The following is a 22,256-nucleotide window of genomic DNA, read 5'->3' on the forward strand; positions in this document are numbered from 1 at the left end:
AATTGCTATCTGGGAGGCTGCCCTTCGTGATATTTATGAATTTATACAACGCATAAAATGTCCTTACTACCCGACAGATGTCAGTGAAATAGTAAGATTGACAACTATCTACTTGACAGCTTTGGGCTCTATAGGCTAATATAGATCTATAGCCTATCGTGTTCGATAGGTTCAGTGAATCGTCCGAGCGGTCTCGTCGGACTCGTCGAACCAAGAATCATAAGACACTCCCTATTTGATAAATATCAGCTAGGCCTATGTAATAACAGATGTAAACGAAAGGCAGCAAATGTAAATGCCAATAAGGCCAGGCTACATTAAATTACTTGATATTTTATGAGCTCATTAATGGCTGCTTAAAACTGAATGGAATTACAATACACACAACCTTATTAATAAAACCTAATAGAAAAAAATAAATAATAATAAACAGCAATGTCAGGAAATACGATAAGTAAATGAATCACTGAATCGGGGGTTTGAACTGGTTCCAAAGCGTTCAAATGAACCGATTGACCAAAATGACAGCCAAAAAAAAAAAAAAAACTACATTCTGTAAACTCCCTTTCCTATTTGCCCTTGTATTGCAAGCGTAAAGTAGTAAAAAAAAAAAAAAAAAAAAAAAAAAATGTACATTGTCTTGAGCAACAATAGTCAACTGTGTCCTGATTTTAAACAGGAACAAAGGGACATTCTGTTCCAATGCAATGGCATAATCCCTATTCATATCTTACTGAAATATGGACATTTTCCATGGCCTGCATTGGTCATAGGCCTCACAACATGCTACCTTTCCTCTTATTACCACAGCAAAATGGCATTGCTATCAGATAGAGGCACTGGTCCCAAAATCAGTCATGTAGACAGGTAAGGAGCAAAGAGGTCTTATCTGCACCAGCAGTTACAGAGCTTGGGTGGGAAAAAAAAGAAAGAAAGAAGTAATTTACTGCACATTTAATTACTCATTCAGGACTGAAGCAAGAAACACAAAGGCAGAAACATGTGCAGTGCAGTGACATAAAAGGTGATAGCAGATATGTGTTCAGAAGACTAACAGGCATTCAGAACAGCCCTTTCCCCTTCCCCCTACCCTATCACCACCCTCTGTGACAAATGGGGGATCCAACTTCGTAATCCGATGGCTTTGAGACTGTGGTTTAACCCCCCCGGGTCTCAGTAATCGGCTGGTGGCAGGCTTAGCCATGACCAGGGTAAATCATTTACATGCCCATATAGGCCACCAGACTTCTCAAGCAAATCCAGTTATGGCATTAAGTGAATGTGTTTTTTGACAGACATCATGAGATTCCACACAAACTTCAATGTAAAAAAATAATAAGTAATCCATTACTTACAGGGTAAAAAGACTAGTAGTGGGTTTAAACACATTAAAATGATGTAATGTAGGAAGAAATGGCACTAAAAATGGTTGGTTAAAAAAATTATTAACACTGTTGTTACTATGGGAAGATAACTGAAAGATCAATAAAGTAATAAGTATCTGACCAAGAAATAACTATATGAATTGGTTCTATGACAGCAGCATTAAAAAAAACAAAAAAAACGATACACTTGTTGCCATTAGTAACAGAACGGTTGCTGTGGACACAGAAGATTCCCGAAGTCTTTCGTAAGAAAGCGTTACACCAGGGGTCAAACACAAACTGTAAGCAACATCGTGAGTAAATGTAATTACTAATGTAATTACAGATAATCATGGGATTCACTGAACATAAGTGATAAACTGAATTACAAATCACTTTTAAAACAGAATTACATGCAACAGACTGTATTATATGAGACATCATAGTGATTTGAGAACATACAGCATTTTAATTTTCTTACTGTCCAATTAGTCACGTCTTATCATATATTTTTGGCTGCCAGATAATTGGCAACTTTCTAACTATATTTGTATAGTACTAGTCCATGCATTTGAGGGTGTGTAAACATTTTTATGTAATAGGCACAACATATATGGCTAAAATGATCAATAAGTCAAATTATGTGAAGATTACTCCCTCTGCAGGGCAGAAAGTGGTAGTACATCAGAGTCAGCCCACAGATGTCTAACATAAAACAAAAATGCAAGCTGTGAAATTCTGTTTAAATTGGATTTCTGGTGAAATCTTTTATAAAAAAACCCCATTACATTATGATTTTATTTTTTTATTGACACAACAGACAAATTCTTATTCTTACAATGTAATATGAATAAAATGAATTAAATACATATTAAATACACATTACGTTTGAGCATGAAATAGGACGGTTTCATCTCACACGACTCTTCTTCAACGTGGACATGTCGCCAGATGCTTTCCGTTTGCGTGAAGAAGATGTATCTTGAACCTTCTCTAGATCATCTGCAGCTGCACCAGGAAGATAGTAAGCGTCCATTGAAGGAGATGGCTCCTGAAAAAAAAAAACATTAAAAGGGCAAAGTTATTAAATCATACAACTTGTTGCCTCAACCATTTCAGAGCTGAACAGAAGAAGCAATTACTGTGATAACATTTCCACATTATTGCTTCTGGTACATTAAATGTCAGGTGTAATAGGGCTGCATGATTAATCGAAATAAAACCGAAATCGCTCATGCCCGAGTTTGGGTCACTTATAATATACATTTGTGAAGGCAACATGGGCCAACAGTCTTCACAAACTTGAAACTAAAGAGAAGCTCAGTGGTTTAACTTCTGAAAATGAAGACAGTGATATATATTAGTATTGAAATTCTACAGTTGTGCTGCAAAATAAAAGTAACTTTTTTACAGATTTTTGTGAAATGTTACAATAGTCATTTGATTTCTTATTTTGTTTGTTTTAATTTGGTAATTGTAATATTATAATAGATATAAAAATAATATTACTGTAAAATAAAAGGAGTTTCTTTCTTCTGTTGAACACAAAAGAAATATATTTTAAAGAATGTTGCTAACCAAACAGTAGACGCCATCCATTGACTTCCATAGTAGGAAAAAAATACTATAGATGTCAATGGGTGCCGTCAACTTTCTGGTTAGCAACATTCTTTAAAATATATTTTGTGTTCAACAGAAGAAAGAAACTCATACAGGTTTGGAACAACTTAAGGTTGAGTAAATGATGACAAAATTATAATTTTTGGGTGAACTATCTGGTAACACTTTATTTTACAGTGTCCTTGTTACATATGTTACCATAAAAATAACAATTACATGCAACTAACCCTCAACCAAACCCTAATCCTATCCTAACCCTATAGTAAGTACATGTAGTTGCTTAATATTACACAGTACTTAAATATATAATTACTCAGTAACAATGACACCTTAAAATAAAGTGTAATCAATATTTTTATCATGATTATTATTTCATAATTAAATTGATAATTACACAACTTATTTATTAAGAGGCTTAATAAAAATAAAATCAAAATCATCCTTTCACCTGCATGAGGTAATCAGCAATATACTCTGGTTTTAGGCATTTGACCCCCTGAGCTGCAGCCTCACTGATGTCCACTCTGACATCACCCGGTTTTAACCGACTAAAATCCACAAACAGGTGTGTGGTCTCTTGAAACAGCGAGGGAGAAGGGTCTGGTAACACCTATACAGAAAAAAAGAGGGTTAATACAGGACAAAGAAACAATACAGAGGGGGGAAATAGCAACGACTGCCTGTAACATCATAGAAAACCAATATTTTAAATCTGGAATCAAAAGAGACAATATGACAAAAGACAACAGACCTTGGCTCCCCCAGACTGCAGCAGCCGTCTGAAGCCAGCATCTCTGGCCTGGTCAATATTCAGCATTACAGTCCAGCCGCCAAAAGCTCCCTGCACATCAACAGCATCAGACACTGCACCATGTACTTGAGGTTCATCCATAGACATATATATATAAGTGTACCTCCTTGTCTGAGCCGCCATGTAGCGTCTTCCTCCATCGCATGGCTGCCAGTGCCAGTCTCTTCTGCTGAGAGTTGATGGACGGCAGAGCGTCCAGTATAGAGCTGCTGCCCCACTCATACTGCTCCTCCTAACACACACACAGACACACACAGGACATGAACATCATCTGAGATCATGAGGGAAAGACGGGGCACACAAACGCAGACACACACACCTTTATGAAGTGTCCCTCTGCACGGCAGGCCTCCAGGTATGAGCGGTGAAGGATCCACTTGCCCGCTGCCATGGCGGCCAGATACTTCTCATTGCGCAGAGGATAACCCACAACCACGTGAGTGCAGCTGGGGTCAAAACTCTGCTTCTCCAGCACAACACCACCTGCACATGAAACACAAACAAGATGCATCAAATAACAGAAACTCAAGGGATAGGATACAACAATTGGACTGTCCATCAACCAACTAGTCGTGAGGTTGTTTTTTGCTTTTTTAATATTTAAAAAAGCCATAGTAAAAATGTTTTGTAAACAGATGTCTCATATGCTCACCAAGGCTGCATTTATAATACAGTAAAACAGTAATATTGTGAAATATTATTATAATTTAAAATAACCGTTTTCTATTTTATTATATTTTAAAATGTAATTTATTCCTGTGATGGCAAAATTGAATTTTCAGCATCAGTCTTGAGTCACATGATCCTTTAGAAATCAGTCTAATATGCTGATCTAATGTGTTCAAGAAGATTTTTTTTTTTAACAATGTTGAAAACAGTTGTTCTGCTTATTCATTTTGTGGAAACTGTGAAACAATCTTTGTTCAGAATTTTGACCATTTGATGAATATAAAGTTCAAAAGATTAACATTTATTTGAAATAGAAATATTCTGTAACATAAATGTTCAATGCATTCATACTGGATAAAATATTAACAAGTATGAATTTTCGTTTTCTGCTTTTTATCTTTGGGGCAGTTCTTTAATTAGCACACTGTTGTAATTAGTTTGAGAGTTTTCATGGTAAAATGCTCTTAAAAAACATTTCAAATTGAGATGAATGTCTTTGGCCATTACACTGTCTTGTGCCGTCTTCCAGCCACAAATGCCACATTCTGACAATGAATAACAAAAAAACAAAAAAAACCTGTCAAACTTTAAAAACATCATAGGACCCCTTCGTTGAGAACTGACCTGAGCTGAATGATGACATCACTGTTTTCTCCAGAGCTACTTTATAGATGAATTGAACTCATTCCATAATTGATGAACTGAACTGAATCAACACTGCTGAATACTTCAGCTGAATAATGACTCTTTACTTTTGTCTTTTTAGAGCTGCTTCTGTTCGGCACCATTGAATCATTATTTTCCTGTTTGTCACTGTAAAGCTGCTTTGAAACAATATGTATTGTATAAAGCGCTATATAAATAAAGGTGACTTGTTTTGAGGGTCCCTAAGGGTGCTTTCACACTGGGCATGTTTGCTACAGTACAGTCCAAGTCCGATTGTTCCCGGCTCCCCCACAGCATTGGTCAAGTTTCACACTCAACTTGATTCTATCAAACCCTGGTGCATTTGTATTCATCTTACATCATCACAAATGTGCACTGCGTGTGATAGAAAACAGGATGTGGGTCAATATATTGTGTTTTTTTATTAATTACTATGGATTACGAACCATTCATTAGCCGCTCTGATTGCACTCACTATGCACACTCACTTTTGCTCATATCCAAAGTAAATCATCATCACTGTAATCCCCTTTTTTGAACTAATGACATCGTCATTGGCTAAAATGCATGCGCAGGTTACTTTACTTTCTGAACAAGTGAGCACCCGAGTCGCTTTAACATCCACGCGAATCACGACACAGCTCCAGTGCAACCGAGCTCAGAACACTTTGGGTTTGGTACCCATGACAGCTCTCACATAACCAATTTTTCATGTGAACCGTGTCCCGTTTTGAACTAAACTGCCAGTGTGAAAGCACCCTAAGACCAAGCAGGCTGACTAGAAGATTTAAAATGGTTGTTTAAACATCCCTAAATTAAATACAATGCAGTGAGGTACACTGACAGACGATATGAAGTCACCCAGTGGAAGAAACAGGAAACGCTAAGTGGTTTTGTGTACTGACCTAGCTCCTCTATGAGATGGCTGTAGTCAATGCGTTCCTGTGGATTCAATGAAGACAGCAGGAATCGTGGAGGATCCTTCTTCACCTCGTCCTCATCTTCAATCTGTTGAGAACAGATTGAGTTAGATCAGATTTAAATAAAATAATTAGAACTGCTGTCAATGGATCGGTGTATGTGTACCGGTGGAAGGGGAGCGGCTGCAGTTTTAGAAATGGGGAAAGCAATACTAGGAGCTTCAGGTGTTTCAGGGTTTTGTAGCGTGACGACTCGAGGCGGGGTCACCTTTGGCCTCAGTGGCGCACCAATGACTTCAAATGCGGCTAGAAAGGGTCAGAAGAGTTGAATCATTCAGAACATTTGTATTGTACTTTCACTTCCTCACACTCTACTGTTCAAAACGGTACGTCAGTACGTTTAAAAAATAATAATAATACTGTTTTTCAGCAAGGACACATTCAATTCATCAAAAGTGATGGTAAAGACATTAATAATGTTACAAAAGATTTTTATTTCAAATAAATGCTGCTCTTTTGAACCTTCTATTCATCAAAGTATCCTGAAAAAATGGGAAAACTGTAATGATGAGTAATGATGCTGAAAATTTGCTTAGCCATCACAGGAATAATTTACATTTTAAAATATACTAAAATAGACAGTTGTTTTAAATTGTAATATTTCACAATATTACTGGATTTTTTATCAAATAAATTCAGCCTTGGTGAGCATAAAATACTTCAAAAACATAACCAAAAATCTGTCCAACTCCTAACTTTTGAACACTTTTTTCAAATGCAAAACCTTGCATACCCATTTCCACTAGTTCAGAGTCAGTCATGGAGTCCCTGCCATTGGCCGTGTGGTCAGAGGGGGGCAGCGGGACGAGGGCTAGAGGTTCGGAGTGCTGGGAGGGGCTTCCAGGCCACTGCAGGTTATCGGCCAGTTTAGCCCTCTCCTCTCGTGCTGTGGGATCATCCCACACGATCTGCTCACTCTGAGACGGCTCTGTGTTCAGGTCCACATCCACTTGACGTGACATCCTGCCAAAAACACAATCTTATAACATGCAATCTTAAAAACGCAACTTCACAGAGCAAAAAGTGAGCCTTGCTGATGACCAGCATCTGATGCAGGTGAACAGGATGCAGAAAAAAAACAGTAGCAAGAACATGTCCTGTGTCTACAGTCCCTAGTGAACACCTGAAAACTCTGCTGTATTCTCTTAGATGCTACAAGCTTTTAGACACCGATGGGATCAGAGAGAGTACTCTGGGTAGTCTTGCTTTTATACCGTATGGCCTCTAAATTCCGGCTCCGTCTACCCATTCGCCCCAGGCTGTCCGGGGTGTGGGGTGAGCCCTGCCCCCCTGAGCCTGTTCTGGCCAACCGCGAGGAGCCTCGACGACCGCTGGTCAGTTTAGTGGCAGACATGATCTCCTGAAGCTGCCTTTGAAGATTCTCTCTCATCTCCAGCGCTTCTGTAATATCTAAGGGAGGGATAAGAAAAAAGGAGAGAAAAAAAGCTGTGAATTGAGACAAAACTGATAGAGATAACACATAAATCAGACACATCTTTAAAGATGACTCACTTTTTCTCTCATTGCTGAGGGTCTGATCTTTCTCAGGCTCTCCCACACTGACTCTCTGAGGAGTCGAGATGTCTGTTATGTCGTCATTAGGGCCAAGCTTGAAAAAAACCCCCATTGTTTTAATAAAAAAAAGTGCCTGATAAGCTTAATAATATGCGTGGATTGAAGAGTATGGTAATGCAGTTTCCCCTCACCCCAGTCTCCTCACTCTCAGTGAACGCCCTGAGTCTGGTGCGGGGGGTGGTAGGGGGAGGTGACCTCTGAGTGCAATCTGCCATCTGACTCATGGTAAGGCTCATTTTGGGGTTGAACGTGAAAGGGTAGAGCGACTCCGACACATGCTTCTGCTCATCTGCACACTGAAAATAGGATGAGCAATGAATTTAATGAAATCTCAAACTTTTCACATTTTCGCAATTCCACAATTGCTGAATAAAATTCAAAATCAGCAAAATGTCAAAAAACGTGTATGCGATCCTAGATAATTCGCCATTTCACAGAAAAATAATCGCAAAAATTAATTAATAATAATTGTATAGTTGAATTATCCCCAATTTAAAGTTGTAATGCATTATTTTCACAAGGATAAAGATGCCATGCACATGTGTCAGTGTGAAACAGTGAAAGCAAAACTTTCTCACCAGCCGTCTCACATAAGTGCCAAGGACTGAGCGAAGCGATTAAGAATCATGAATGAATGACCAAATGAAATGCTTTACTAAAAAGAGTTATTGAAAGCGCTGTATACCACAGAACAGAACTCAATTCAGTACTGACATACTGACCAGTGTCAGACTGGCTGCGGATCTCTGTGCGTGAGCTTGCCGCCTTTCTAGGCTTATTTGCTTGACCGGTCAAATACACACAATTATGTGAAAATGTCCATCTTGGAGGTTATATCCTAAGTGAACAAACAGCTTGGGGGAAAAAACAGTTTGGAATGTGTCATATTAAATCTACACATTACTGTATGTCTTAAAGTGAATGTAACCTAATATACCTGCTGCTGTCTGTGCCATTAAAGGTGCCTTATGTAAAAATTGAGGTAAAAATATCCAAAAAATGAGCTACATGCATCAAAAGAATGAGAAGAAATAAGGGCGATGATGTCATTAAAAAAATGTCAAATTATAGTGCTGCAGAGATATCAACCTCAATTAGCATTAGCATTAATAGCCACGGCCCGACAGGTGTCGTAATACCAGTTTCGGCCATGGGAGGCGGTATGCCGGCAACATAACCACCAGCCAAACATGCAATACACGAATAACTCGCACGGCTTGTGGGCGTACTTGAACCTGATGTCAATCGTGTGGAAAGTATACAGCCCACTACTACATTCAAATAAAATATGATAAAAAAGGAACAGAACCAGAGTAAACATTGGCACTGCTTTCCATCGCTGGAGACAACTAATGGACATGAAAAAAATGAGGTTTGACTTCGAACTTGCAACATTTCGTTTGGATTGGTAAGTAAGATGCTGTTAGTATTTCGTTAGAAGTTTGTTTTATATGTTTGTGTAGATTTTCGGGAAGTTATAACATAGAAATGTATCGAAGGCTGTTCGATAAACGTTTATAACGTTCATAAATACAGTATTGTAATATAGTACACATAGCACAATCTCTATTGCTCTTTTTTTCTTGCCAACTACGTGACCTATATTATGTATATTAAATGGCTTTCCTGAGGTAAATCTGACATAATTGTTCTCCAGCTGTGTTATTGACCTCTTCACGATGATAAAAAACACTGATTGGTCGATATTATGTATGAGGAATACATTTTGGTAAGTTGTAGCCTAACGTTACTGTATCTTTCAGTGTTCGTGATTTTTTTACTATTAGCTAGTAGAGATGATCGGTTCACATGCGCTAGGGATCTGTCGTGTAACATTTACAAGCGCCAAAACGGTATTTAATTGACAGAATCTGAGAGCTGAGATTTTTTTATATCATAACTAACCTGCTCTGTCTAGTCTGTCGGTCTCCGTGTCCTCTTTGCTTCGCGATTTTTCTGTGCGTGAGAAAATTGATGTGTGGGGTGAGAGCGTGTGAAAAGTGTTTGCGTGTGTCTCACGGTTAATGCGTGAGAGTTGGAAGCTCTGGTTACGTTGGCGCTAGCTTGGTCAACATCAGCGAATGCTGTCTGTCAAATTAATGTAATTCAAACTAACAATAAAAATGTAATATGAACAAAACGAATATGAACATATTCACTGGTAAAGGTGAAGGGGAGTAGCTTGAAGATATTCATACTCTAGAGTAGACCAACTCACTTTCTGGAGGTATACTGCCCCCATCTGGTATGGAATGTGGAGTATGAATTTATTTATTTTTACATAAGGCACCTTTAATGTTAATCACACAACAACAGGAAAAAAACACTGTTTGTATCTGTATCTTTATGTTGTGTTTATTTGTTCAATTGGCATTTGTTTATTTGTTCTTATTTTATTACTGACTGATTACTTAAGAACTTTTAACGTATTAGGGAAGTATTAGTTTTGCTGTGGTTTGCTTTAAGATTTTGGTCATATTGCGCACCATAAGTGATCATGTTATTAAAGCTATATACTACCACTAGTCTAGCCTTTTTGGTAAGAAACCAAAATAAACAAGATTTATGCATTTTGTTTGTCCTTTGTGTTATGTATGCTCATTTCCCCAATTTTCACATTTTGATTATCTTTGCCATCATCTAACACTCAAAGTTAATCTTTAAAAACAATACTAGTTTAATAACACTTAATTGTAATCTTTAGCAGATCTCAAAATGAAACTGCACTTTTCATACTGTACAATATAATGTTTGGACACTAGTTTTTTTTCAGCCATAACATAAAAATTATTATCTAGTTGAATTGTAGGCCAGAATTGTATTATTGGTGCATCCTTAATGTATTTATAGACACTTTGTTTTGCGCAATATGCATTTAGAAATATCTGCATGTACGTACAGCCTGTAGCCAGTGTTGTGACACTATATGCAGTCCTCTCTCTTTGACAGCTCTGTATTCTTTAGTGTTGTCTCCAACTTTCCCCTGGTAGATGAAATGAGTGACAGAGTCGTCACACGACCACCTAAAATAGACAGCATGGCATTAGACTCCACCTCTTCACCCTAAAATATGCCTTACCAACATCTCAGCTGGCACTGTTTTAGATGCATGTAATGTTAATTTGATTCACTGAGAGTCAGATATTTCGATTTGTTACATACCTGAAGTCTGCACCGAGAGAGGCGGCCACTGCATTGAGCTCACTCTGTTTCTTGCTTAATTTCTTGCTCACACACACCACCACCCCCCTGAGAGGAGCTGCAGTCTTCTGCTCCACCTGCAAGACACACACCTGTAAATGCCTGTATTCAGATAAACGTAGCGAGTGTATATGTCAGTAATGAGTGTGTACCTCAGGTTCAGGCTCTTTTCCCAGTTGTGGACTGGCAGTCATGGCTGCGAGGTTTGTGACATGACTGCGGTTACTGTTGGCAACTGCAGCGTTAAGGTTCCTCTCGATGACCTCTGACAGAGGAGTCTCCGCCCCTTGACCTTGATGTTGGTTATTACCAGGAGTCTGCAAATGGTCAAACACATCCTGCAACACAGACGTACAAACACATTACAATTGTCATTTAGTTTTATTTAATCATCCACTCCTCTTTGACCGTTATAATCAAGCAGGCTGGTTTAGCTATTGTACCTTTTCATATCAGACTATTAACAACATTTTAACCCTAAACAAAGCAAAATATGTTTTCTGAACTTGAAATTGCAGCTGACCTTAGTGTTAAATGAGGGTCCGAAGAGTCTGTCTCTGCTCAGGAAGCGAGAGGGAGTGTCTAGTTGGAGGGAGGAGTCTTTTTGCAGGGCTCCTTTGGCGTCCTCTTGTCCTGGGGTTGACACCTCCGCCTGCTCCTCCTCTCCTTCTCTCAACTTCCTGACTGCTGAACGGACAGTGCGGCTCTGAAAGCGAGTCGTGTCCAGAGGGGTGATGGCAGCGCTGTTTTGTGGGCCCAGTAGGGGTAACTCTGGGGAGCGTTGCAGGAGGCGCAGAGGTGGCGGGTCTTTCTGAGATGCTCCAACAAAACTGTCTTCACTTCTCTCTATGGGAAATCACAAAGAGAAAGTAATAATATAATGTTTAAGTGACCATTCCTTGATGGTGTATGACATTTCTTAATTTTATGTAAAGAAATTGATGAATCTGACTATTTTCAAATCAAAAAAGATAAAATCACTGCACTCAACCGTTCGGCTTCAATCAGCGTACAATCAGGCTAAATAATTTAAAATAGGCAAAAATTATTTAATCAAGTTCACATAAAACAGAGGAAATCATTTTCGGTTAAATGACTGTTAATTTTTAATAAACAGTCTTATCTAATTAAGGGCATAAAAAAAATAAAAAGAATAATTGGAATATTCTTTCAACCGATCCCTCTTTAGGGAATATTTTTCAAGATTTTCCTTTATTCATTCATAAAAGATCCAGTAACATTAGATTGGTAAAATGTATAATTGGTAAATGTATAATGCTATATATATATATATATATATATATATATAGCATTATACATTTATATGGCTACATTCTGAAGGTTGGTTATAAAATACATGAATAAAATACATTCAGAAGGTTATAAAAGCGAGTCTTAATGCTCAGTTCCGATATTTTTGTACAACTGTTCATATTGTTGTTTTAAATGTGGCCAATATCAGATTCCAGTGCGAACACATCATGGTCTTGCACATGCACAAAATAAGTCACGTAGCACACTTTCATATGGAACTAAACATAAAGGACAATAAAAGTAAGTGATTACGAGTTTATTTATTGTGTGATCTATTGCTTATTTATTGTGTGATAAGACACCAGCAAATTTAAGTGCAGGCAATAGAAAAAAACAGAGGATGTGAAAAAGGATGTCTGTCCATGTGGTTTGTGCTGTTCACACGGTCATGACAAAAACAGAACAAACTATTTGTCCATTAAAAACCCATATTAGTGAGTATAAATCTGCGATTAGGAGATGTGATGTTAATTTGCCAACTGCTAGACATTTTCACAACCATTATCATGAAATTAAGGATTTAACTTGTATAGGTATTGAAAAAGTAACAAACACACACACACACACACACACACACACACACACACACAAAAACACAACTTACAACGAGAAGCTTACTCAATGTATCGATTAAACAGCATGCCTCCTCTAGGTCTTAATGAAGACTTTGACCTCTCTTGTTTTCTTTAATTAGAATTTAGTTGTTGTTTGTATTATTGTTTCTTATCATGCTGTACTAAAATTGCAATCAGATTTTTTTTGTTCAGTGAAAGTGGATGGCAATATGGATTTATGAACTGCTTTTGGCCTGATGTGTTTGATCATTCTCTACTTTTATTCTGAATTGAAGATTTTGTTAAGTATTTGTTTTGTCATTTTAGATGTTGAAGGTTATAAATTAATGATTTGTATGTGCTGTGATTGATGTGTTGAATATTTTGTGGTTGTTGTGTATGTTGAACGTTTTGCAAATGTTTTGGGTGGTTGTTTTTTAGTGTTGACTTGTTTGTTTGGATTCATTTAATTGTGATTTGTTGATTTAGGTTGTAAACGTTTGGGATGAGAAGCACCTGTGATGAGAGTCTCCACCTGGTGATCATTGGACTCACACTCTTTTAAAGATTATTGGGGACAGTAACATTGTATGATTTACTGAAGAAGGTTGATTGCCAAAACAATTGATCTTGATCTATATGTGCTTTGTTGCATAATTAAAAACTAATGAAATAATTCATTAAGAAAACACAAGCAAGTGTGGATCTTTCATTCTTTATCTGACTATATTCAATTAAAAAAAAGGAAATCAATCACAAAATGTTTATTAAAGAGACCTCACAAATATAGTAACAACATATAATTGCTGAAAAACAATTGAGATCATCAGTTATAATTCTACTTCTGACTAACCTGGAGAGGGTGGCAGGGCAACCAGGTATCGCCCCTCATCGGCACGCTTCCCTGTTCTGGCAGACTCCAAAACCCAGCGGATCGTGACTGCAGGGAGACCCCATTTCTGGGCTGCCTGGTACTTGGTGCCCTCAGGTGTCTGGAGTACCAGATGAGTGCTGGCAAGCATTCCCTTCCTTTGATTAGCAGTCCGCACAAAGTAATCCTGAACACTGCAGATACAAGTGTAGGGGAGATAAATAAGATTATATTTGAGAATTATAAGGAATTCAGCAATTCTGGTTATAATTCTGAATGCTAAATTGCTTTTTCGTAGTGTAGCACAATTTGGCCAAACATAGTAACACATAAAAAAAAAAAACGAAATAATTACTTTTGTAATAAAACAATTTTCACTGTAAAACAACAAGAACTTGAGTATTTAAGAAATGTAACAAAGTACAAATGAAAAATTACAACGTTTCAAACATTAAAGGCACAGTATGCAAGTTTCTCTAGAGGTCGTTTTTTTATGTGCAAAACAATAACAAACGCGTAGCTTGATGCCGTGAATGAGTGTGGAATCATGGGAGCTGTTGTCTTCACCTCCACAGCCGATGGACAGCAGTCTGACAGGACTCATGGCAGAAATCATGTTCATGGGTGAGCTAATGCATTAAAGTTTTATTAACGTTATTGTGGTCTGAAGCAGGGCGATGCCGAGAGCCTGGGAAATTTAACTTTGCTGTATTATTATTGCCTATATGCCAGTCGGCCGCTCCTTTCGTTTTGTTGTTTATTTTTATGATTAAAGTTATGTTTGACATCCAAGCTCCCTGTTCCCTGAACATGAACTTTGTTAGTTACATTTGATCACTTAAATTCATATTATTTTATTTAAAATTACTTGATCAAAACAAGCATACTAAATACATTTGAGTGTGTTGATGTCATGAAGTTACTCTGTGCGTTCGCTCGACAGCTGCTATGAGACACTTGACTTGTTGCACATTACAATGAGCTAGATCAGTAACAGAATATCATATTATTAATTAAAGATGGATGACTTGTTGCTAAACAGAATGTAATTAACTTTAAAGTTTATTGTGTGATAGAGAAAATGCTGTATTACTGTTACTACAAATAAAATGATGTGAACTATTTTGGGTGAACTCTCTCTTTAAAGCTTCTTTTCTATTGGTAGCAGGTTCATAAACGCTGCTCAGTGCAAATCTGGTGAAACGGGTGTCACACTGCGTTGTTAAATGCAGGTTATAAGCAACCCAAACTCGAGTTTACTGCAAACTCTGTGACACTGAAAACACAGGTGATGAGCTGCTCAGCTGTAATGAACACAATGCCATGCTCCCCTCTGAAACTTGCTACACATTTTTTTTTAAATCAAATCACAGGCTTTACAATTTGATAATCGCACCTAGCCATTTTGCGATTCTGATTTTTTTTTCCATTAATGGTTCAGCCCTACATTTCAGTGTAGTTTGATAATTAAATTGATATGATTCAAAAAGTTGTCAATTTTAATTAGTATGATGAATCCTTAACTGAAATAATGACCATGTCCATCTCACAATGAAGGAAGTTGTGTGTACTTCAGGCTTGTGAAGTTTTGTTATGAACTTGAAACTGCCTAGAAGTTGAGCAGATCTCAGTGAGCAGTGAAAAGAAGGTCTCACCTTGCTCCCAGGTGTTTGGCGAGCTGAATGAGAGAGTCTCTCTCAGCTCCAGTAAACTGACTGACGGACAGCACACAGTCTTTGAGAGGAGAGAAGCCCTCTCTCACTGTCACTGGAGTGAACAGAGGATGAGAGGCTAACGGCAACACACACTGCTGCTCCAAACACATGGCCTGAACACAAACAGGTCAGTAGTAGAGAATGACAAAAATTACAAAAGGTATCTTGTCTGTCTGTGCATAAACTGTGTTTTTCTTACCAGCCAGGTATCTGTTACGACCTCATCTACTGTGGCCTCCACGTCACAGCCCAGCAGTGGCACGATGGCGTAATGCGCCACTGCTCTCGAGCGGCCCACCAAAATCTTCCCTGCGTTTTCCATGACTAGTTCTGAGAGCTGGGCTTCAGCCTCAACTCCAAAACCAACCAAGATGAAGCGCTTCCCTGAAAACAGGCCACCCTCTGAGGTTTCAACCAAGGTTGAGTCCTTCCCTGCAGCTGGAGGCTCTGGAAGCAAAACGCTCTGCCGGCTCCTGGTACTATTAGTGGCCTGAGGCAGCTCCACTACATTAAAGACAGTCAGGGAAGAATGAGGAAGACAGACAGGAGTAGACAGAGGAGGAATGAAACATTTATCAACTCACCAACAGTCTGATCAGTCTCCATGTACTGCGAGAGCAGGTCTTCTTCTGCTCTGGCTTGACGGGCTGGACTAGGGGCAGGAGGGGGAGCTACAGAGGGTCTGGAGGCACGGGGAGCAGCTTTCTGAGCAGCTGGCATATCAACATCGGCTGGGGCCGGGGGCAGGAAGGAGGGGTGGAAGTAGCCATCCTCTGGGAGCAGAGTACCATGGGAGAAACTGTCCAGCAGCCACTGCACCGTCACTATATGGGGTCTATGGAGAAGAATATTTCTGAGAACCATATTTGAAATCCTTAAATTGCACCATATTCTGGCTAAGAATGGCAATTTAGGAATAGTCAATCTGAACGACATGTGCTATGAACCTTGCATATTCAACAACTAGTTCTCCCTCCAAAGTCCTCATAAAGGCCCCAATACACTCACGGCGAAGTAGATGCAAAAAGAAGTTCGAAATAGCTTTTCAGCTATATACACCCATGCGCACCTAACTATTACGTAATCGCCACAGACCAAAAGTGGTTTGAAGGTGTTTACCAGCCATGAGGGGTGGAACGGTACATGTATTTGTATTGAACCGAAACGGTACGGGCGTCACAGTTCGGTGCATAAATTTACACGGAGAATACACGGTATAAAAATAAATAAAACTTGCATGCAAATTAATAAATGTAATGCGGAACTACTGTTAGATACACGGGTTCTTTAGGGACACCTAATCTGTAGCCCCGCCTTAGCTCTGAAGCAGGCTGCGATGTAAAGATTGCAATGGAATATGTTGTGAGAGAGAGAGAGAGAGAGAGAGAGAGAGAGAGAGAGAGAGAGAGAGAGAGAGAGAGAGAGAGAGAGAGAGAGAGAGAGAGAGAGAGAGAGAGAGAGAGAGAGAGAGAGAGAGAGAGAGAGAGAGAGAGAGAGAGAGAGAGAGAGAGAGAGAGAGAGAGGGGCACGGGCGCGATCGAAAAGTTGCAAAGTGTTTACTTATATTTGTGTGCGTGTGTGTGAGGCACAGGCGCGATCGAACAGTGGAAACATAAAAACATACTCCGTCATTTTGTTTATACAGGACATCATTCAAACTGCAAAGTGTTTAAGTTACTGTTAATTAAAATTTTAAGGAAAACAAATATATTAATCTGAAATGTAGTAAATTCATTTTCAATTCATTCAGGTACAATTACCAAACATATCTCAAGGTCTTTTTGTCTTTTTATTAATTTAATTAATAAACTAATTACATAAAACTATTGTCAGTGCACTACAAATAAACTGGTTCTATGCCTTTACTTTATTAATAAAATTAATAAAAAATACAAGGCTTAAGTAATTTATTTTCCTTTGGTGGTACAGCCTGAGACATGCACAAGCCTTCTGCGTTTTTGTTTTGCTTTTCCCTCCATTGTACCGAACTCGTACCGAACCGGGATGTATGAACCGAACCGTGACTTCTGTGTACCGTTCCACCCCTACCAGCCATAGCAAACTTTTCGAACTCCAGACTCGAACTCCAAACAAACTAGTTTTGGCCTGATTTTTTTAAATAAAGTCACACCAGTTCATTCTTCGATTTCGCTTGAAGTATATCGGGTCCTTTATAGCAACCTGTCCTGGATCCTAAACTTTGTTAGGTGGGCCTATAAAAACTTATAAAGCAATTAAAAACTAGATAAAATATAACAATGCCAGGTTGTACCCCAACTTAGATTTTGACTGACCTGTGAGTGGCTTTGTCAAGGAAGACTTTGACCCTCTGGTCTGGTTCTCCCATCACTATGTGCGTGAGCTCCTGGCTGGGCTGATTAAAGCGCAGACCTCCAGCAGAGTTCACCATCCGCCTCAGTTTTTCCAGTTTCTTTCCAGAAAGGCCACACAGGTACAACTTCAGGAAGAAAAGTTTTGCTTTTCAATTTCAGATTCAACATTTAAATTCACACAAATGCAAAATAATTTCATTTAGATTTTTAAATCTAAACAATGTCCTAAATGTGTGACTTATAAATATGCAGGAAAAACTCATATTTGAGTAAAACTAACCTTACAGCCATCCAACAGATCATCTACTCGACAGACAGTGATGTCAAATGAATCGACCGGATCAGGAGTCTCTAAGTGGCTGATTCCTGCAGTGGTGAGGGCCGTTTCATTTACATTCATGCTGATATTGGATATATGACTCAATCCCAGAAGTGAGGGACCTTCTGCACAAACAAATTACAAAGTAAATCCAATTAATCAAAATGAATCAGACACAGGAATTAGTAATAATATTGATTTATTCAGGTGATGTTTTTGTGCATTATGAAATTAATAAAAGGTTCAGGGTCAGTAAGACTTTTTAAAATGTTTTTTAAAGAAATCTCTTATGCTCAACAAGGCTGCATTTATTTGATAAAAAATATAATAAAAACAGTAATGTTGTGAAATATTATTACAATTACACATAATCGTTTTCTATTTTGAATATATTTTAAAAAGTAATTTATTCCTATGATGTCAAAGCTGAATTTTCAGCATCATTTCTCCAGTCTTCAGTGTCACATGATCCTTCAGAAATCAGTGTAATATGCTGATTTGGTGCTCAAGAAACATTTCTTATTGTTATCAATGTTGAAAACAGTTATTTATTTTTGGTACCCGTGACATCTTTTTAGGATTCTTTGATGCATAAAGTTCAAAAGAACAGCATTTATTTAAAATAGAAATGTTTTGTACTTTAATTAATGTCTTTACTGTCACTTTTGATCAATTTAATGCATCCTTGCTGAACAAAAATATAAATCATCCCCCCCTATAATAAAATAAAAATTTTAAACCATAAGTAAAGTGTTTTATTCCGCACCCTCTTTGCTCCTGTTGGTTCCTGTAGGAGTGGAAGTGTTGGGTCTGCCTGCCTTCTCCTCGGTTCTCTTCTTCTCTCCACGCTCCATGGCATACCTGCTCTCATCCTGACAGAAGCCCTTCTCGATGCTGTCAAACAGCCAGTGCAGGGACACACAGTATACGTTCCATTTACGAGCAAACTCATATTTCTGACCTGAAATGCAACACACAAATTGAAGTGAAGTACATGCTAAGACTGTAACCCAAAACAATGTGATGGGGTCAGAGACTGTGGGGTCACCTGTGGGTTCATTGACAATGAGGTGAGTGCACTCATTCATCTTGAGCTGCCCCGTGTAGCTTCCTCCATTCTGACTGCACAACCTCTGAACCTCTTTACGCTCCACAGTAGAGAGTCCCGTCACACACACTGTACAGCCTTTCAGAACTGGACACCGATAGTCTTCTGTATTCAGCTCAGAGTGATGGAAAACACTGGGGGAAAGAGATGTTTGACAGAGACCTTAAAGGGATAGTTCACCCAAAAAGTACAATTCTGTCATAATTTACTCAACCTCAAGTTGTTCCAAACCTGTATGAATTTTTTTTCTGAACACAAAAGAAGATATTTTGAAGAAGGTCAGAAACCAAACTGTTGATGGACCCCATTGACTGCCATTGTATTTTTTTCCATACTATGGAAGTCAATGGTGTCCATGAACTACCCATTTTCTTTAAAATATCTTATTTCGTGTTCAACAGAAGAAAGAAATTCATACAGGTTTGGAACAACTTGAGGGCGAGTAAATGATGACAGAATTTTCATTTTTGGGTGAACTATTCCTTTAAAAGTCACCATGAAATCAAAACTGCCAATTCAAATTTTTTAAATCGGAATATTGTATTTATTATAAATGATTTATTATAAATGATAAAAATGCATGTGCCCTCATAATCTTTAATCAAAATAACTTGAATATTTCTTCTCTATTTTCGGCGGGAGGGCAAGACAACCTGTCACTCACATGAAATCGCAGCAATAGCAAACAACAACAGTCCAATCAATTTCCGATGGACCAAGTCCGTCCTACATTTTTTTCTTGTTCGAGAAGCTGTTTCACTTGGCTATATTTCACAATAGGGGAAAAAAGACTATCACAAGTCAGCATGAAATGAAAATTGTGATCGTCTTCTGACATATCCATTTTGAAACATTTTATCAAACAAGGAGGTACTTGATTTTGAACATTGAGAATTGATTGGATTTGCTTATTGTCCGGCTCTTGCCTGGTACACATTCATCAGAGAAGAGATGTCAATGCTAGGGGGAATTTTGTGAGGAGATAGTTTAATTAAAGATTACGAGGGCATGTGAATAAAAAAAGAATTATTTGCATGGATACATCATTTATAAAAAAAAAACTGCAATACTCTGATAAAAACATAACAATTATCAATGTTGATTTCATAGAGAGTTTAAATAACTAATTTGACCGTGTAGAAGTTAATGAGTTACCTATCCTGAGACTTTTCCCAGCATGCTTTCACCCAGCTGGGCAATAGTATGGGCTTCCCGAGGCTTGCGGCCACCAGGTATTTCTTACTCCCCACTTCACCTGCCACCAGGTGAGTAACAGACACGTTGAGATCACGGTAAACCCGTCCACCCATCAGCTGGACAAGATCCATCACTTCACTCTACAAGAAAAACAAAAACACTGCTTATTTGTCATGCAGAACTGCACATATAAGTGTATTGCCATTTCAATCCCAGTTTACAGCTAATGTAAGCAAAGGTGGACAAATAATAATAACATTTTAGCATTAATCAAATGTTTTCTCCGTACCCGTGCCTCTTTGTCGAGATTGGTGCAGGAGATGGTGATATCAGCCATTGCCATGTTGTACACAGGCTGCTCTGCTTTGGGCACACATCTCTGCTTCTGCAGACAGAACAACACTACCAGAGGACTCACGATCCTGCATCCCAGCTGCAAAAATCAAAAAACATTCAGAGTTTTAGAAGACCATCAACATTTATAATACTATGGAGACAATTAGGGAAACATAAACGGACAGAACACAAGAGTTCAGGTATTACAACTGAAGCTCTACATCATTCTAAGCGTCTTTGTCAATGATACAGAGATTAGTGATGCACTGAAATTCTGGCAATTCAAAATACACTGCAAAAAGCAGATGCTGTGCACCGTTGAAAGTGAATCCTCACCCTCCTGCAGTGGTCGAAGGAATTGCTGGTGAAATCACTGAACACAAACAGGGATTTGTCATTGTGGTCCAGCTCTAGTGCGGCTTCCTCGTCCAGCGTCTGCACGTACTTCTCTGACTGAAGCTCCACTATTGCCTGAAGACAAGCAAATGACCGTATGAACAAAAGGCCTATACATTATAATAACCCAGGGGGTATTTAATGATAGCTATTAAGAAGAATTTCATTTTTATCACCTTATAGGCCTGTAGAGCCAGATCAGTCTTCTGTCCATTGCGCTCAACAAATTTCACAATATATACATCCCTGTTGCCTTTTGACATGGTGGCATATAATCTAAATTAGGTGGAAGGAAAACAAATGTACAAGGACTTAATACTGTCATCAAGACACATGTAAAGATCTGCTAGTCTGTAATGTAACAAGCTAAATAGGAAATCAATACAAAAATCAAACAAAAAACGGATGTTACTTATGATAATAACAATGAACAATCAGCTTCTCATGGCAGGTTGTTTTGTTTATTTTGTTTATTTATTTGGATCCCCATTAGCTTCCACAATGTGGTTGCTAGTCTTCCTGGGGCCCATAAAAGTGCTGAAACGTGTGTACAGTTAAAATACACAAATATAACATACATAAATATATAACATACATATAACATAACCACATTTTGATAATCTCATAAACATATGGCCAAACAAGACAAATCAAAGCGAGTCATACTATCGCACAGCTCTAAAAACCAAGTAATTTATTTATTTTTAAGTTATTAAAATAAAACAATCATTTATAATAACAAACGAAGACTTACCGCGAGACAGAGCAGAGGATTAAAACTAATTTCTAAAAGACTTTGATCTCATTTCAACTTAATTTTTTATTATCATTTCTGCAACTGCACCCATATAAATAACTATTTTATAAGGCAACTGAATAAATTATTAACTAATCTGTGTGTATTTCATTCAGAGAAAGCCGTATTCCAGTCATTCGCGCCACTAGCTCTGAAAACAACTTCCGCTTCACTTCTGTTTCTTTGGTATGGACAGGAGAAATATTAAAATTTATGACCGCCACCCACCGGACTGGAGGTTCGTAATATCAGAAATCAATGAGATAATTAAAAAAAATCAAGTTCGTTTTACTCTATATAGTTGGAAGAAACCTGCAATAATTTGCTAAATACAAACAACAGCCTTTTTTTTCTCGCTCGCGAGACTGCTATTTTTTACAGTCTATGCTCGCGAGACTGCTGTTACCATAGTTACGACGTCCGATTTGTAA

The 22,256-nt window shown here is 38.2% G+C and overlaps 1 protein-coding gene across 2 annotated transcripts; it reads right to left on the bottom strand.

Annotated features, from left to right (window-relative positions):
* Positions 1-1,929: 1,929 nt before the first annotated feature.
* On the bottom strand, positions 1,930-22,197 carry topbp1 (DNA topoisomerase II binding protein 1). Of its 2 annotated transcripts, XM_084103397.1 has the most exons (29): positions 21,784-21,924; positions 21,206-21,305; positions 20,970-21,104; positions 20,587-20,730; positions 20,256-20,437; positions 19,041-19,234; positions 18,759-18,953; positions 17,954-18,117; positions 17,635-17,798; positions 15,925-16,175; positions 15,540-15,844; positions 15,281-15,453; positions 13,608-13,819; positions 11,410-11,732; positions 11,039-11,224; positions 10,848-10,963; positions 10,585-10,708; positions 7,817-7,981; positions 7,623-7,719; positions 7,325-7,520; positions 6,844-7,073; positions 6,217-6,356; positions 6,036-6,138; positions 4,115-4,278; positions 3,899-4,027; positions 3,736-3,825; positions 3,433-3,594; positions 2,251-2,415; positions 1,930-2,069 (listed from the first exon to the last, which is right to left on the bottom strand). In XM_084103397.1, exons 2-28 carry the CDS (start codon positions 21,290-21,292, stop codon positions 2,275-2,277), a joined length of 4,572 nt encoding a protein of 1,523 aa, XP_083959523.1. In that variant the 5' UTR covers positions 21,293-21,305; positions 21,784-21,924; the 3' UTR covers positions 1,930-2,069; positions 2,251-2,274. The 2 variants fall into 2 exon arrangements, with proteins under 2 accessions (XP_083959523.1, XP_083959522.1); XM_084103396.1 differs by lacking the exon at positions 1,930-2,069 and having other exon boundaries at positions 2,154-2,415; positions 21,784-22,197.
* Positions 22,198-22,256: the final 59 nt, after the last annotated feature.

The sequence above is a fragment of the Abramis brama genome (genome assembly GCF_963993115.1).
Source record: "Abramis brama genome assembly, chromosome: 24".
Classification (NCBI taxonomy): Eukaryota; Metazoa; Chordata; class Actinopteri; order Cypriniformes; family Leuciscidae; genus Abramis; species Abramis brama.

Excerpts from the sequence above, each read along its gene's own strand:
- topbp1 (XM_084103397.1), bottom strand. The coding sequence starts at position 21,292 with ATGTCAAAAGGCAACAGGGATGTATATATTGTGAAATTTGTTGAGCGC. Across the intron at positions 21,105-21,205 it reads TGGCTCTACAGGCCTATAAG|GCAATAGTGGAGCTTCAGTC; the intron begins GTGATAAAAATG and ends GCTTGTCTTCAG. Across the intron at positions 19,235-20,255 it reads TGGGAAAAGTCTCAGGATAG|TGTTTTCCATCACTCTGAGC; the intron begins GTAACTCATTAA and ends TCTTTCCCCCAG.